This window comes from Podarcis gaigeae, assembly GCF_964106915.1.
Source record: "Podarcis gaigeae genome assembly, chromosome: 4".
NCBI lineage: Eukaryota > Metazoa > Chordata > Lepidosauria > Squamata > Lacertidae > Podarcis > Podarcis gaigeae.
Window position 1 is genome coordinate 67,614,737 of NC_139677.1, and position 16,135 is coordinate 67,630,871.

Here is a 16,135-nt window from a genome sequence, read left to right on the forward strand (position 1 = left end):
GGTGAACATATCAGACGACACAGCGATTCTTCAAACAGCTCTTGTTTATTCACAGGCCAGAACAGAACTGAATTGAAGGGTTCAGTCAGCCTGCTTATATAGAGCTCCAGTACAACGTAAATGTAACAATTTTCTAAAACTACCCAATCACTGAACGTCACTTTCGATCTGTTATTTGCATAACTATCTACAGTATCCCCCTGCTGGCCCAGGGTGAGAACCTCAGTACATAACAGCCATCACTGCCTCTTGTGGGAGAAAGTTCCATAGCATAACTATGTGCTGTGTAAGGAGGTACTTCCTTTTGTCTGTCTTCCAACATTCAACTTAATTGGGTGTCCACAAATTCAAGCGTTAAGAGACAGAGAGAAAAAATCTCTCCCTACCTTCTTCACAACGTGCACAATTTTATACACCTCTATCATGTCTCTTCTTACACATATTTTCTTTAAACTAGAAATCCCCAAATGTAACCTTTCTTCACAGGGCAATTGTTCCACTCTGGTTCCATTTTCTGAACATTTTCCAACTCTACAATAGCATTTTTGCGGTGAGCTGACCAGAACTGCACACACAAGTCACAAGCGTGGCTTTTAAACATTTCCTCATTTTAGTAACATCAATGGGTATAACTAGCTTCTCTTTAATATCGAATCTTAGTCTGAAAAATCATGTACATCTCCAGCAGTGAGAAAATATACACTAGGACCAGTACTGAATTACTATGTAATCAATCCACACACAGCCAGGAGTCAGCAGTTCTTTTCCTTTTCACAAGGAGTGGATGTCTCCTATTTTTACTGTACAGCATGAAAAAAGGTGACTTGAACTTAATTTAAAGGGTGCAAGTATTTTTCTTTAGCAGGTTGAGCATTCAGCCATCTGTGAGCTGGCACCCTATTACCAGCTCAATTTTGTCTGCAAGCTACATGCTTTAGTTATTGCAATTTGACATCTATCAGCCAGCAGACCCTCCAGCAGAGTGAAAGATAGGAAAGTGACAGAAAGACAGCTGGACAGATAAAAGGGAGCAGCTGTAAGACATATAGGTACAAACTGCAGGGACTGGAGCTCTAATGGATAGGAATTAACTGTCAACATTTTAGATAGATACAAAAGGGATTAAAAACAACAGAAAGAAAAATGAGCTTTTTAAAAGCATGTACCAAGATTCTGATGAAGTAACCTTTAATTCTCATTTTAGATATACTGTAAAATCCTGCTGAATATATGGACAATCTTAAATATAATGAGAAATACATGAGGAAGAATCATGAAAAGAATTTGCAAGGTGTCTGTTTGATTCCAGAGAATCAAAATGATGGCATGGCAAGCAATGAAGTCTCCATAGCAATTGTTTATGTTCCAGGTTTTTTGTAAACACAAATTGTTTTCATATGCCTACATGGTGTGATGATACTCTATAGGTTTGTGGTTGTGCTCCATATGTTGTTGACTAAAATTTCCAGGACCACATAATGTTCAATGACCAAGAAATGTTTATTATACCTAACAACTACAGGACCAAAAAGATCATATTCATCAAATTGTTGCTCCACTACTAAGTTATCAAACCTAAAAAGTATGTGCAATATTATATTTCATTTCCTGACTTCTCAAATATGCTTCCGATCAGTCAACTTCGTTTTCATTTCCCACACATGCCTACTCATTATTTCAGATCCTTATGCCCTTTTAGCCAACTTGTTATTCATGGGTGATTTGTTGTGTTAAACACATACTAAGAACATCAATACAATATGTATGCTGGCCCCTTCAGTCAGCTGATCTCTTTGCTCATAGTTTCAGTTATTATAATGGGATACTGCTGCCATAGTCTATCTCATGAGATATGGGTGTTTTGGATTTCTAAAACACTTGACTCTTTGTGACCTGCTTCTGTGGTCTTCAGAGTAAAGGCTGATGAAAAAGTTATGAGAACAGAATAATACATGGAAAAGGTTTGACTAGAAAGGAATACATTTCTATCATCTAATGGACGCATTCCATCATATGTCTACAAGCAAATGAGAGAGCTATATATCCTAAATCTGTGTTTTTGCTTTCTTGCTCTGAATTCTTTTGTTAGCGAGGACAGAAGACTCATGGTAAGAAAGCTGAGAGGGAGACTGAGGAACCTGTACCTTTTATCTAGAAGAGAACCTCAATCTCCCAAATCTTTCTCTTCCAGGAACTGTATATATACACACAGTTTTAGTTACTCATCAGTACTTTTGTAACAACTTTAATCCCCACTCTCACCTCAGATGTGTGTTCATGCCTAATAATCAAAACACCTCTCAGTGGAGCAATAGGGTAAAATCTGCCATGTTTACAAGCTGGAAACAAAGAATGAATAAAGGCATGTAGAGATGAGTGACAGACCTGCACGACTGCCATGAATACTGTTAGAAATCCCAAATTGTTATTCTGGAAAATTCATTTTTCTGTGTGCCACTCTCTGTAATCCCATTTTCACAAGGACAGTTTCTATTTAGGGAATCGGAGCATGTGCTGCTTACTATGGCTTTCAATTCATTCAGTTCATTTTACTCATTTATTTCATTTGCATACTGCTCATTCAGCTAAGTCTGTTGGGCATTCACATAAACAGTGAACCCCCCCCCCAATTCACAATTAAAACAATTTCCTTCCTCTTGAGCTACCAATGTGTGTATTGATAAAACATTACAAACAATAAGCTTGATGTGATCTTGATGTGATATTATGATTGCATCAATATTCTTTTTGTGCAGTCTTTTCAGATGCACACATATGCTCTTGTCCATTGGCAATAATACTGATGCAAGCTCATCTATAATCACATAAAGTTTGTTTTTTTTCTAGGAATTTATCAATGCAAATGTTGAAACTGGTAATGCAGGAGAGAGGAAAGGCATGAATGAACTGAAAAATCTGAAAATCTGGCAGTTTTTTTTGAAAAAGCCTAAATCATGAAATACAATGGAATAGCAGGTTGGAGTTAGGGAGGCCAGGCTAGAAGCATGAGTCTCATGGAACGGAGGTGGGGGAGAAGAATCTGCCAAATCCAACCAGGAAGCAGCCTTGCCCATTCATTCAGCCACAACCCACCTTTATGGCCAATTTTCACACATATTCTGATCACTTGGTAGACATCTCACTTAGGGCTGAGTGAAGCCACCAATACCATTACCCTGCCATGAGGGCTACAAGCTTTTCTCCACACACAGTGCTCCTGGAAACGACTCTACATCATCTTGTAGCATCATTCCCAGGAACACTTTCAGCCACACTTTGAAAATGTGTGGCGGGAATCATACTGCCTAGCTGCCTGGAGCATTTAAAAAAATATTTTCATTCTAAGCTATCTAATTCTTCTCCATGAAAGTCTGATTCCCCCACTGTGTCTCCCACTCCCAATATCCAGGAGAGTTTTCAGACCCCCCCCTCCTGTAACCTCTGGAATTTTGGCTGGGCTGACAAAGTCAGTCCAGGCCTAATCTCACTAGTTTAGTAAAATGAGATTTTATCAGGGGCTATTTCCTAGTTAGCCCTGTAAGCTTATTACTGATTAGAGGTGATTTCAAAATATATTTTATGCACTACTACATCTATGAGTCCTCATGTAATATAAAACTACATCCTCTTTGATTAATTAACTTTTCCTATTACTCCTGCAGCGTCAGCCAAGTCCTCTTTCTGCTTCATGTATCACCAGTAATAACCATTCCAAAATTTCTGGGTGCTTCTCGTATTTATCTAATTTTATCTTAAATAACTGAAGTAGTAGAGATTGCATTTCTTCTAACAAACCAGGAAAAATATCACAGAAGTCACTCACTAAGGGGCATATGAGCTTTTAGAAAACAGTTTGAGATTTGTTTTTGTTTTTTAAAAAATCCATTCCTATTCCTCTTCTTGACTTCTTGTACAGATTAAGTGATTGCTATGGTATCTGTATTTTATTAATATGTTATGTTTTTACTACATTGTGCGACCTGCCCCGGGTTGTTTTTTTGTTTTTGTTTTAAAGTGGAACATACCTCTTTACAGTAAATATTGTACTTTGATATCTGTTCTTTTCAGCATGGGTTAATCAGCACATTTCACAGAATCATAGTAGAGTTGGAAAGGGACCATGAGGATCATCTAGTCCAACCCTCTGCAATGCAGGAATCTTTCACCCAAAGTGGGGCTCAAACCCACAACCCTGAAATTAAAAGTCTCATGCTCTACCAATTGAGCTATCCCTCATTTAACATCATTGTAACATTTTAAAAATCATATAACTTTAAGCTTATATCCTTTAAAAACTAATCTATATGTAGAAAGTAAGTATTCACATCTCTCCCATTTTGCAGAAATATAATGACCTACTGGTTCTGTTTAGTGTGGGGAAGAGAAACAAAGGGCCATTTATAAAAGATGTAAATGAATTACAATACAATGCTATGCAAGTTAATTTTGAAGTAAGGTCCACTGTCAATAGAGCTTACTTCTATATGAGTGAGCATAGGATTTCAGACTTGGGCTGAAATCGTGTGCACATTTATTTAGGAGTATATTTTATTGAACACGGTGCGACTTACTTCTGAGAAGTCATGCATAGGATTGCTTAATGTTATCAGTCTGCACCAAGCCGTCGCCAGTGTTAAGTTGTGGGTGAACATATCAGACGACACAGCGATTCTTCAAACAGTTCTTGTTTATTCACAGGCCCGAACAGAACTGAACTGAACTGAAGGGTTCAGCCAGCCTGCTTATATAGAGCTCCAGTACAACGTAACTGTAACAACTTTCTGTAACTATCCAATCACTGAACGTCACTTTCGATCCCTTATGTGGACTTGAACTATCTACAGTATCCCCCTGCTGGCCCAGGGTGAGAACTTCAGTACATAACAATATGAACTATTGAGTATTAGTTCAAACATGCTCAACTAAATTATTTTAGCCCAGTGTTGCTGGGGTGAGTCACAATTGCACACTAATGATGATGTGAAAACCTTTCCAAACATTCAAATCTGACTCTGCTAATTGATCACTGAAAGTTCATCGTTTTTACCGTAGGAACTATCTAAAATCATCATGTAGGGTGATTTGTTTGGGGAAACAGAAGCCAATGCAGAAATGTACGTGACCGGTAAACTTTTAGCAAGATACATACCATTGCATGTTACAAGTGAGATACAGTCGTATCTTGGAAGTCGAACGGAATCCATTCCGGAAGTACATTTGAAAACCAAAGCACAGCTTCTGATTGGCTGCAAGAAGCTCCTGCAGCCAATTGAAAGCTGCAGAAGTCCTGTTGGACATTTGGATTCCAAAGAATGTTCGTAAACCAGAACACTCACTTCTGGGTTTGTGCATTCGGGAGCCAAAACATCCTATAAATATATCTCTCTGTACTTAATAAATGAATGCTTATATCTGTTGGAAACCCAGCATCAGTTATAGTGAATAGCACATAGAGGGAGTACACGATTTTCCTGCACAGAAATCTGATGCTCAAATGCTGGAGATAGAAGGGTTAGGCTTCATGTATAGCAGCATATAAGGTTTTTAGGGACCTCCAATTGTCAGCATTGGAGAGAAAATGCTGGACAAGTGGGTCTTGATCTAAAGAAGCAAGACAACTCTTGCATTCCTGTAACCACTCTAAATATTTCCCATTTCAGTTTGCAGTGCAGCAGGAATAAAACTCAGAATGCCTCAGAGGCAGTAACAAGCGCTAGGAACCCTTCACAAAAAACTATTTGCACCACAAATGTTTTCAAAGCCCAAAGTTTAATTACACTGTTATTTTTTAGCTGTTCTGTTCTATGATTCTACTAACACAGCTTAATGACTACAATGAAATGAAAGCTAAAACTTTCTATTGTCACTTCAGGCCAAAATTCTACATTCAATTACTTCCCTTGATTGTGTTTATGGCTTGCATAAATGTATCATGTACAGCTATGAGCTGAGTATTTCTACTAATTACACATCTTACTCATGCTACCACCACAGATCACTGTAAACCGAACATCTCACTTCTCATGTAGCCAAGAAAGAGGCATGTAGTGTAATACAACTGATTTATGATTTTATCCCCACCACACTCCTGAACACCCAACTCCAACTCTCCCCAAACTGCAGCTGTCACTCAGCTGCATCACACTTGTACTCAAACCCTCAGCCAATCATCACTTACCAACAAAACTGCAACACACTCTCTCCCCTTCCCCTCTAGCATTACCTTAAATAAAGTATTATATTTACCATTAGGCAACATCACTCTGCTTACATGTATATGTACATGTATATACAAATACAAAAACACCAGAACATCACACACATCTTGGTTTTCATTACGTAATTCCTAGGTGAAATGCTGAGAGGTTGTAGGATGTTCTAAGAACATGCAACAATGGTGGGTTAATTGCATTTCAAACCTATACTGGTGCACTTGTGGGCATCAGTCTATATCCCTCCTTGATATACAAGCTGGGGCGTAGGAAGGGTGGGGAGGGGATGTGGTCCACCTCTGGTGTCATCCTTGAGGGGGTGACAAAATGGCAAACCGCGGGGGGTGGCACTTACCACGGGGCCTGGCCTGCAGTGCGCCCGAGCCACACATCTCTCCTGGGAGTCACATGGTGGCTCGGGCCCCGCGCTGCCTGAAATGGGCCCCGCGCTGCCTGCTTGCGTCCGCCAGGCAGACTCCATGGGCAGCTCACAGCACTGCCCCTGTGCGCGGATCGACGCGGAGCCCCCATGGGCGGCTCGCCCCGCCCCTGCCACTCCAGGTGCCGGAGCAGCTAGCTACACCCCTGTATATAAGTTCATCAGTTTCCTGCTAGGGATTCTGGGACTGGTAGTTCAAATCCCATTTCCCAGCAGTAAATAACAATCTGCTGTGGCCTGGGGGTACCTGCCACCCCAACCTTCCCATGCTTTTTTCCAAAGTAAGTAACGGAGCCCATAGGGTGGGGGAAGGAAAGGTAATGGCAGCAATAGGCACTGTATCAATGTCCTATTTGTTTTCATAAGAGTTCAGATCAAAATCTTACAAAAAGCACGAACTTTTGCAAGCATTTATTTCAGGACAAGCTAAAGAACAATTGTGAATCTCTTAGGAACTTCAAAAGTAAAAGCTGAAGAAAAACTGCAGAAAGATGGAGAGTATTCTGAGGTCAGGTTTTGAAACCATACTGATTTCTTAAATTGGGGTTCAAAAAATAGGGGTCATCTTATACATGGGGTCGTCTTATACATGGAAAAATACAGTACATTAAAAGTGATCGATCTATGTATATCTCCCAATGTGTTTATAATGTAATTTAGACCTAATATACCCAGTGCCTAGCTATGTCAAACGCCTGCCACTTCTGTCACACATGCCACAATTCTGTGTCTTTGATTAAGACTTACTTTCGTCTCCAGTTTCAAATTCAAACTTCTGGCTATAGCCGCTGTATCCTGTTGCAGTCCTGGCTCTGATATGAAATATGTACTTGGTGGCCGGTTTGAGGCCTGTGACGATAACACTTGGAGCCTTTGACCTTGTGGAGGAGTAGCTGAGCTGCTCCTGCTCCTGAGGGACAAAAGGGGGGAAAATGATGTCAAGTTGAGTTGTGAAAGCTGCGTAATAACAATCTTTCAAAACTAAATTCTTATGAATGTCAAAGTGTGCTCAGAAAGGGGTGACAGCTATTCCACGATGTATGGCTCAACCTATACTTAGACAGATCTTAAGAAATGTTGTGTTATCTTTCATATGGCGAGAACTGTGTCCTTGTGAATTGGGTTAGTAATTAGACTGGAGACAAAATAGTATGAAATTAGTACAAAACTACATACAAAGCAAATGGCAGCAAAAATGACAGCTATATAATTTGAATAATGGACAAATTAGATTTCAATAAGGACTAATCAAGCATAACGTATAGATGTGGGAGCATTCAAATGCCCGCTACTCACTTCTACCCGCAGGTAGTGCCAAAAGGCAGGCGCTATCCGTGGGTAGACCTGTGGGTAAAAGAAAATGAAAATTAACTCTTTATTTTTATGTTTGCAAACCTGAAACAGGACCCTACTGTCTCACTGGTTTGGAAATCAGTTCTTAATGTCCTTTTAATAAATGCAGTAGCACAAAATGTTTCACACTAATAAAGCAGCTGTTAATCTGGATTTGGCAAATTATTTAGGAAATGCTTACTGGCTAATGTCACACATAGTGTTTTCTTTTTCCAGATATAAAAGCCTGTAGGGGAAAAGAGAATGCACACATATATTTGTGTACATTATAATGTGTAAAGTTCTTGCATGAGTGTGCATTGCCAAATGTATATGTATTGGAAACCTAATGTATATATGGTGAAATAAATGTGTGTGTAATGTTAAGATTACACATGTTAAGATCACATGTACATGTGGTTTCATCTTGACCTGTCTAGGAAAATTGAAGGTCTGAATTTTCGCCATATCCTCTACTGACAGCAAGGGATGGCAGAGCACTTTTTAGGGTGATGCTTTTGTGTGTGTGTGTGTGTGTGTGTGTGTGTGTGTGTGTGTGTTTATAAGGTTTTTCTTCAGAAACTCTTTTCTGTCCAGAGGCCACAATGCAACAAAATTTACAAGCTTAAGTGCATCCAACTCTGTTTTTATTGTGGCCAGATTTTCTTCTGAGTTTCATGCTGGCAGAAAGAGGAGAAGGCGTCAGAGGCTATTAAAAGAACTGTGAGTGGAGGGGTGTCTTTCTTTGGACCCCCGGGAAACTTTCCAAACCTGCTGTACGTGGAACTGGATGTGGAGAGTGCACCTGACTGCTGAATGGGATACAGCTGTGGGCAGCCGGAGAAAGCTCTATCCACCTTGGGCTTGCCCATAAAAAACCAGCCTAGAGTGAAAGACTCGGGTGATATCAACAGTTTCCAAGAATCATCCCTCTTTCTGAGACTTTTGTGAGCTGTGAAACTGTTTGGGCCCTAGGTGAGAGCCAGGGATGGTGGGTAGAATCCTGGATGAGAGCTGGCAGGCCGAGAGTGAAGGTATTTCAGGATGAGAAGGAATTGATATTAGTTTATATTTATTAGTAATTTTGTATGAAACATTTTTGTAAGACTTGCTGTTGTTTAGGTCTGTTGTTGTTTTAGTTTTCTGTACTTGCTTAGAGATTTTTTATATATATTAAGTGGTATAGAAACAGTGTAAATAAATATTAAATAAATGCTCTTGTAAGACTCTGGGGGATTCTATGTTGGGGCAAAACAGTTCACATGCTTAATTATGAGCAAGAAGCATATTTCTAGTTCATTAGGCGACTGCTATTGCTCTCCTTTTGTTATTTATATTTTAAAGTTTTCAAGAGATGTTCCACAATTTTTGCATGAACTACTGAAAACATATTTGTGGTACACCCCCCTCACTGCATCATCTCAAAATTCAATTAATTTATTCATTCAAATAAATAAAATGCATTAACAGAAGGTGTACACACACACACACAATATCAATTATCTACACACAGACAATATATTTCTCAAAATAAAAACATTCTGTTTATATTCTTCATTCCTCGTTGTTATCTGTGTCAATTGGTATATAGTTATAAGAACTATTCCATACTACTTTGAATTTTATCCTCATTTTCTTGCTTTGTCTATACCATCTGCTCATGTCAGATGCTTCCTTGACCAACAGGTACTGGACACACCATGGGGACCACTCTGATTTCCAGTGTCAAAGGGCTAGGCATTTAGCGACTATGATGATTCTATGAAATGGTATTATGTGCAGTTTGTTCAGTTCCTATGTATTAGGTACTCATCCAAGGCCAGCTCCAATCTTTTATATTTTTCTTCCTCACCTTTAGGGTACCTTCAGTATGATATCAGAATATATGGTCCATAATTCAGGTTAGAACAAAATTGTCCACAAATATCTACATAACATAACTGGCACCCACAGGGCACCTTATGAATCCGTAATATGATAAAACAATGTTCAGAAATGTGGTGCATTAAGTTACCATAAGGCACTTTCTTCCTGATAACTTGAAAGAAATAAGGTTCATGGGAGACATGTTGGGTGGGGACGGAGGGCAAGGAGAAGAACTAAGGAATGTTATTGTTAATAGCAGAGCTGAAGCTTTTGGATAGCACATCTTTACCATGAAGCAGCACCTCGTATATAGAATTGGCCTAACTCTTAGAATTGGCCAGACTCATAATGTAATGCCGCTGAAGTGATTTATGGCACAACAAAGTTTTTAACACTGCTCAGGAGGAATAGTGCATGACCACTATCTCAACAGCATAAACTAAACATAACAATTTCAATATGATTAAGTTGTGGTGCTCAGGGAAAATGAAGCACCAGAGAAAAAAATTAAATGATCTGTGATGCTCATAATTCAAAACAGGGTAGACAACATGAAAAACTGTACTATAGGGTGTCTTCAGGTTGCTATTTATTTTTTAATGAAGTCTCCAGCACATTATTACATTCTGAAATAGCAATCAACATGTAAAATGAACAAGGAAAATATAAAATATGTACATATAAATAGAATGTACAAAGGGTACAAACACCAAACAGATTATTATAAAATGATATTCCCTAAAAAGCAATTAACTTTTGCCTGCTCAACAAGTGTTAAGATTATGAGACAACTAAAGAGACAAATCAGACTCTGTTGTTTGTTTTTAATGAGGAAGGGAGATGTGTCTGGGAGGAGAGTAGGGGCAGCAATCACACTCGTTCAAGGGAGGGAGAGATATGGTGTGGGAAGTAGTGCAGGCTGGGTAAGGAGCACATGGCACAGGCAATTAGTGACTGTCCCATGTGCCAGCCCTTCTTCCAATCTTGGGAATTGTGGTCATCCTACCAGCCAGCCCTGATGTCTGTGGCTACTGTTGTAGAATGCTGTGTTGGCTCTGAGTAAGACTTCCCTCATCAATGATCTGATTTTGGATGAGGAGGCCAATCTAGCCTGTATCACTGAGACCTGGGTAGGTGAGCAGGGTGGAATTGGTCTCACCCAGTTGTGTCCACCTGGGTACATGGTGCAGCATCAGGGCAGACTTGAGGGGTGGGGAGGGGGAGTTGCTGTGGTCTACAGAAATTCTGTCTCTCTCTGTCCAGGCTTTCTGTTCAGCTTGAGGGGGGCATCTAGTCTCTGTGTTCCTGGCAACCGGGACAGATTAGGGATTCTGCTGCCTTGTTGCCCAGATGTCTCCTGTTGACAGAGCTGGTCTTAGAGGCACTGTTGAGGACTCGCAAACTGCTGGTTTTGGGTGACTTCAACATCCATACTAAGGCAACTGGTTCTGGGATGGCTCAGGATGACCATGGGGCTGTCCCAAAATGTTCCCAACCCAATGCATGACTGCACTGGCTGCCAATTAGTTTTTGGGCCCAACTCAAAGTGCTGGTTCTGACCTATAATGCCTTAAAGGAATTAGGACTGCAATACTTCAAAGACTGCCTCTCCCTATATGAACTGACCTGGACCCTACGATCATCATCTCAGGGTCTTCTTTGTGTACCTCTGCCTTGAGAGGACCGGAGGGTGGCAACATGAGAACAGGCCTTTTCTATGATGACCTTCCACTTGTGGAATGCTCTCCCTAGAAACGCTTGCTTGCCACCTTCATTACATATCTTTAGTCACTTGGCAAAAACATTCCTCTTCTCTCATGATTTGGCTAATTAAACAATCTATGGCCTTTCAAACTCTGTGTGAGACGGTTTTTAAAAATTATTTTTCTTTCTTATTATGGTATGCATTTTTGTGTTTTTTCATTGTAAATTGCCCTGTAAATCATTGGATGAAGGGCAGTATAAAATGTAACTGATAAAAATAATTAAATTGCTTGCACTAGTTTTTCACAGAAAATATTGTCAGAGTGCACTGGGATACTTTTATCACATTTTTCTTTTCTATTTTGACAATTGTCTCTAATCTGGAAAACAAATTTTGTAGCATGAAATAATGATTAAATACTGAACGTACATTTTGGCATTTAAAGTTTTAAATTCAGTTTCCACCTAGCCCTTCAGCAAAACTGCCAACAAGAGGAGTGGGCAGAGGTGGTGGGATACAAATAAATAGTTGAGCTAAATAGCTGAGTTCTGATTAAATATCACTTTAATGAGGCTTATGTAGCCAGGATGAAGAAAGAAGCAAATTTGAGGTGAGTGGAGATGGGGAGCGCACGACAGTTCTCATACCTAGCAAAATGGCAGACATTTGATAACCATGGCATAGAATTATTAATGTTTATTATCTCTAAAGGGACATGGAAAAATGGATTGAAAAATGGATTCTAAATACAAAGCAGATCTAAAGTTACAAGGTTCAGTAACACTGAAAGCTTAGGCTCATGCCTTAAATCAGAATGTAATCAGGGTTAGTCAAGGTGGAAAGTGTATGCTGGAAAATACTGAAATGGCTCAAATATTGATTGCTACATTTTCCAGCTGCCGTTTAATGCTCCAGTAATGCCTGTTTTCCTACATGAAAGCTTCAGAATCAATATGTCAAATACTGTGTTGTGTATGTTTATGAAATTGGCCCAAAATAATACAAGTGATGCAGTTAATCCCAATTCCCAATGTGGCAGAGGACTGTAATGAACAAAAGGATATAAAGCAATGCTGAAGATAGTGACAATCTCATTCAACAACATGCTTTACCTACCCCAAATATTGATTACATCTTCATTCTCACTATAATCTCTAGGATCTTATAAATTTGGACTCATATTTCTTCAGTGGATTTAAATCCAGCTGTCTTAATTGAACAAACCTTTATTTATATGGCACTTTAGTATTTTAACCCCTTCTGAATTTAAGGTATTACTAACAATATTTCCCACATCAAATTATCTAGCACCACAGATTTACTGAATATCCTGCAGTTCATGACATGGGATAACGTCTGAGGACTTCAACGATTTTGAAGTATGGCAGGAACTTTTTCATCTTAGGCTGTCAGAGCCATAACAGTTACATTTAAATATACCTGAAATAAATAAATACCCACAAAAAGTAGCTATAAAGGTAGCCATCTAAGACATGTGGCTGAAGAAAGGCAGGCTACATGACCAATAACATTATTTCCTTTGTTAGGTGAATCTTTGTTTTCCGTATGTAGGTTCCATTGAAGTAAAAAAGAAGTGGCCAAATATGGTCCATCAGTTGCTTCTATCTCCTGAATTTTAAGGGTCAGTTCGCAATGTAGCCTGTAAAAGGCATAAACTGCTACAATGTATTCATGGATCCTTTGTTTACACAGGACAGCTTTTTGCAGTTGCAGGCATGCAGGTGTCAAATGATAATTGGATTCAGGAATGCAGTGCCTGTAGTTGTATGTATTAGTATTTAGATTTTGCCATCTTTCATCTGAAAACACGTTTATAGGAGCCTAATCCTACATAACAGCAGCAGAGCAAAAGATCAGACTTGGGGTGTTAGGACCAGCGCAATGAATTTTCTCTTCCCCTTGCTCTGGTGCTGTAAATTAGTCCTTCTCATCCAGCACTGCTGCTCCAGTATATATTTTTGTACAACAGGAGTTGTAGGAAAAACTGGCCTTCTAATGCTAGCATAATATTGTGCCAGCAAATTCTGCCACTGTCTTCACATAGGATGCTAGGTTTGCTCTATAACTGTTGCAGTGCAGCCAGGGATAGGATTGGGCGCTAAACTATGAAATTGAAAAGGTAAGTTTGAAAATGTGATAACAAAAGAATAGGAAGCAAACAAGGAAGGAATGTAATAATAATAATAATAATAATAATAATAATAATAATAAAATTTTATAACCCACCCTTTAGTATAAGGTCCCAGAGAGAATTTAAAATATACATCCCCGGTAGCAAAGGTCAGGGTATTGTACAGTAGAGAGGGAATTCCATAAAGCTGCCACAGAGAATACCCTCTCAAGACCACCACCTTCTGAGAGACTGAGGGTGGGCCCCCTCTACTAACCTTAATACTTGAGAGGGTCTGTGGGGAAGGAGGTGGTCTTTAGGCAGGGCTTTTTTCCAGGGGGAACTCACTGGAACTGAGCTCTCATGTGGGCACCATTGCCATTCTAAGAGAACAAGGGAGGTGTTAACGGTGAGTTCTGGCACCCCTTTTTCTAGAAAAACGCACTGTCGTCAAGGCTTTAAACATTAACATAAACACCTTGATTGGGCTTAAAAAACAACTGGTAGCCACTGCAGCTGTTTGAAAACAGGGGCTATTTGAGTTCTAAAAGGAAGGACACCCAATAATCTGGCTGCTGCATTTTGGAGAAGTGGAAGTTTCTAAGATACCTCAAGGGCAGCCCCAGTTAGAGCACATTAACTCATCAAATCTGGAAGTTCCCAGAGCATGGAGTACAGTGGCTGGAGCTGGTGAATGAGCCAGAGCTTGAAAAGGGCACTCCTAGTCACTGAGGCCACATGAGCCTCTAGTGATAGTGTTGAATCCAGGAGCACACCAAGCTGCTCCTTCCAAGGGAATGCAATCTTTTCCAGAACTGGCCATTTCCCCACCTCCTGGATGTGAAAACTCTGGACACATAACACCTCTGCCTTTTTGGGATTCAGCTTCAATTTATTAGCACACATCCAGCCCATAACTGCCTCCAAGCACCAGTGTAGCATCTCAATTGCCTCTCTGGAGTCAGATGAAACAGAGAACTAATGCTAGGTGTCACTTGCATATCGATGATGCCAAATCTCCTGAGTGGCTTCATATAGGTGTTAAATAGTATGGGGGACACGATTGAACCCTGTGGGACACCACAGGACAGCTCCCATGGTGCCAAACCATAGCCCCCCGTAAGTACTTTGTGGAAACAGCCCTCAAGATAAGAACAGAACCACTGAAGCATAATGCCCCAGGCATCAACCTCCCACAGGGCCTCCAGAAGGATGCTGTGGTCAAAGGCTGTTGAGAGATCAAGGATATGAAGTAGGATCACACTCTTCCTTCCTTTCTCATGACAAATGTCACCAGCTAGCCTGTACAAGGCAGTTTCACTGTCATGGTCAGGCCTGAAGCCAGAACGGAATGGATCCAAGTAATCAGTTTCCTCCAAGCATGCTCAAAGCTCACTTTCTTGAGCACCTTGCCCCAAAAGGGGATGTTCACACCTGGGTAATAGTATTAAATAAGTATCTTAACAATTTCTGAACATTACTGAAAAAATACCTACAATGCCTGTCTATTTTAGTTTGCTATCCACATATAAAAAAAAGGCATGTAGATTATGATAACCATATGCAAGTAGGTTCTGCAAATTAGTTCTGCTGCATGAACATGATACATTTTGGGTGCAGCTCAGGGTACCAAATAAGTTAACTATAATTGACATTCTTTTCTTGCTAGGATACACCCCCCCACACACCATGAGAGAAGGAAGAACTAAAGGCAAGAAGTAATAGTTCTGGAAATTATGGAACTAAATAGGTTGGGGGGGTATTGGGGGGAAAGCTTCAGTTTCCAAAACACATTCACAGAAGTAGAATTTAAAATTAGATTTTTGCAAAGTGAAAAGCTGTATGGTTGTGGCCCAATTTTCCTAAATACTGGACCAGAATAGAATGATCCAGCCTTCTATAACACAAAAACAAAAAATAAGATTACTAGGACGTATTTATTCATATATATATAATCATACTCAGCAAGGGGCATGCACCATTATCCATCCCCCAGCAGCCACAGCCAAGCACTCAAAAAATCCACCTTCCTTCCATCTCTCTGACAGTCCTCAATTAATGAGTTCCGATATAATGCTAAACCACGATTTAGCATTACAAGAACAGACCTGTGTGAGTCCTGTTGCTCCCATACCTCTCCCCTGGTAGCCTGCAAGGAGAAGACTGGAAGCTTCTGCTTACATTTTTTATTACAGGCAGTTTAGTGTCTTGTCCACTTGCTTCAACTTACATGTGATCTATTTGGTTTATTATTATTGAATTATTTCACTGCAGGCCAGTTATGTGTTTATGGAATACAGAGCTAGCCAAAGCACAAGGTATTTGGTCACTAGGCAGTTATAAAGGGGTGCATGTGCTATTCATGTAGCAACTTAAGCATTACACAGAGCTATAGGGATAGGAGGGAATGTGAGTGAGTGACCTGGTTGTTTACTGCATTACATTTGAAA

At 39.9% G+C, this 16,135-nt stretch overlaps 1 protein-coding gene across 5 annotated transcripts in view; it reads right to left on the minus strand.

Annotated features, from left to right (window-relative positions):
- Positions 1–16,135, minus strand: part of EPHA6 (EPH receptor A6) — a 353,748-nt gene that overhangs the window by 93,095 nt on the left and 244,518 nt on the right. For 2 of the 5 annotated variants that reach the window (XM_083736224.1, XM_083736226.1), the window contains exons 7-8: positions 7,948–7,995; positions 7,399–7,561 (exon numbers count right to left, since the gene is read on the minus strand). In XM_083736224.1, coding sequence (XP_083592350.1) covers positions 7,399–7,561; positions 7,948–7,995 — 211 coding nt within the window. Of the gene's footprint in view, positions 1–6,567; positions 6,654–7,398; positions 7,562–7,947; positions 7,996–16,135 lie in introns of those variants that run through there. The other 3 variants (XM_083736225.1, XM_083736227.1, XM_083736228.1) reach the window with 2 other exon arrangements.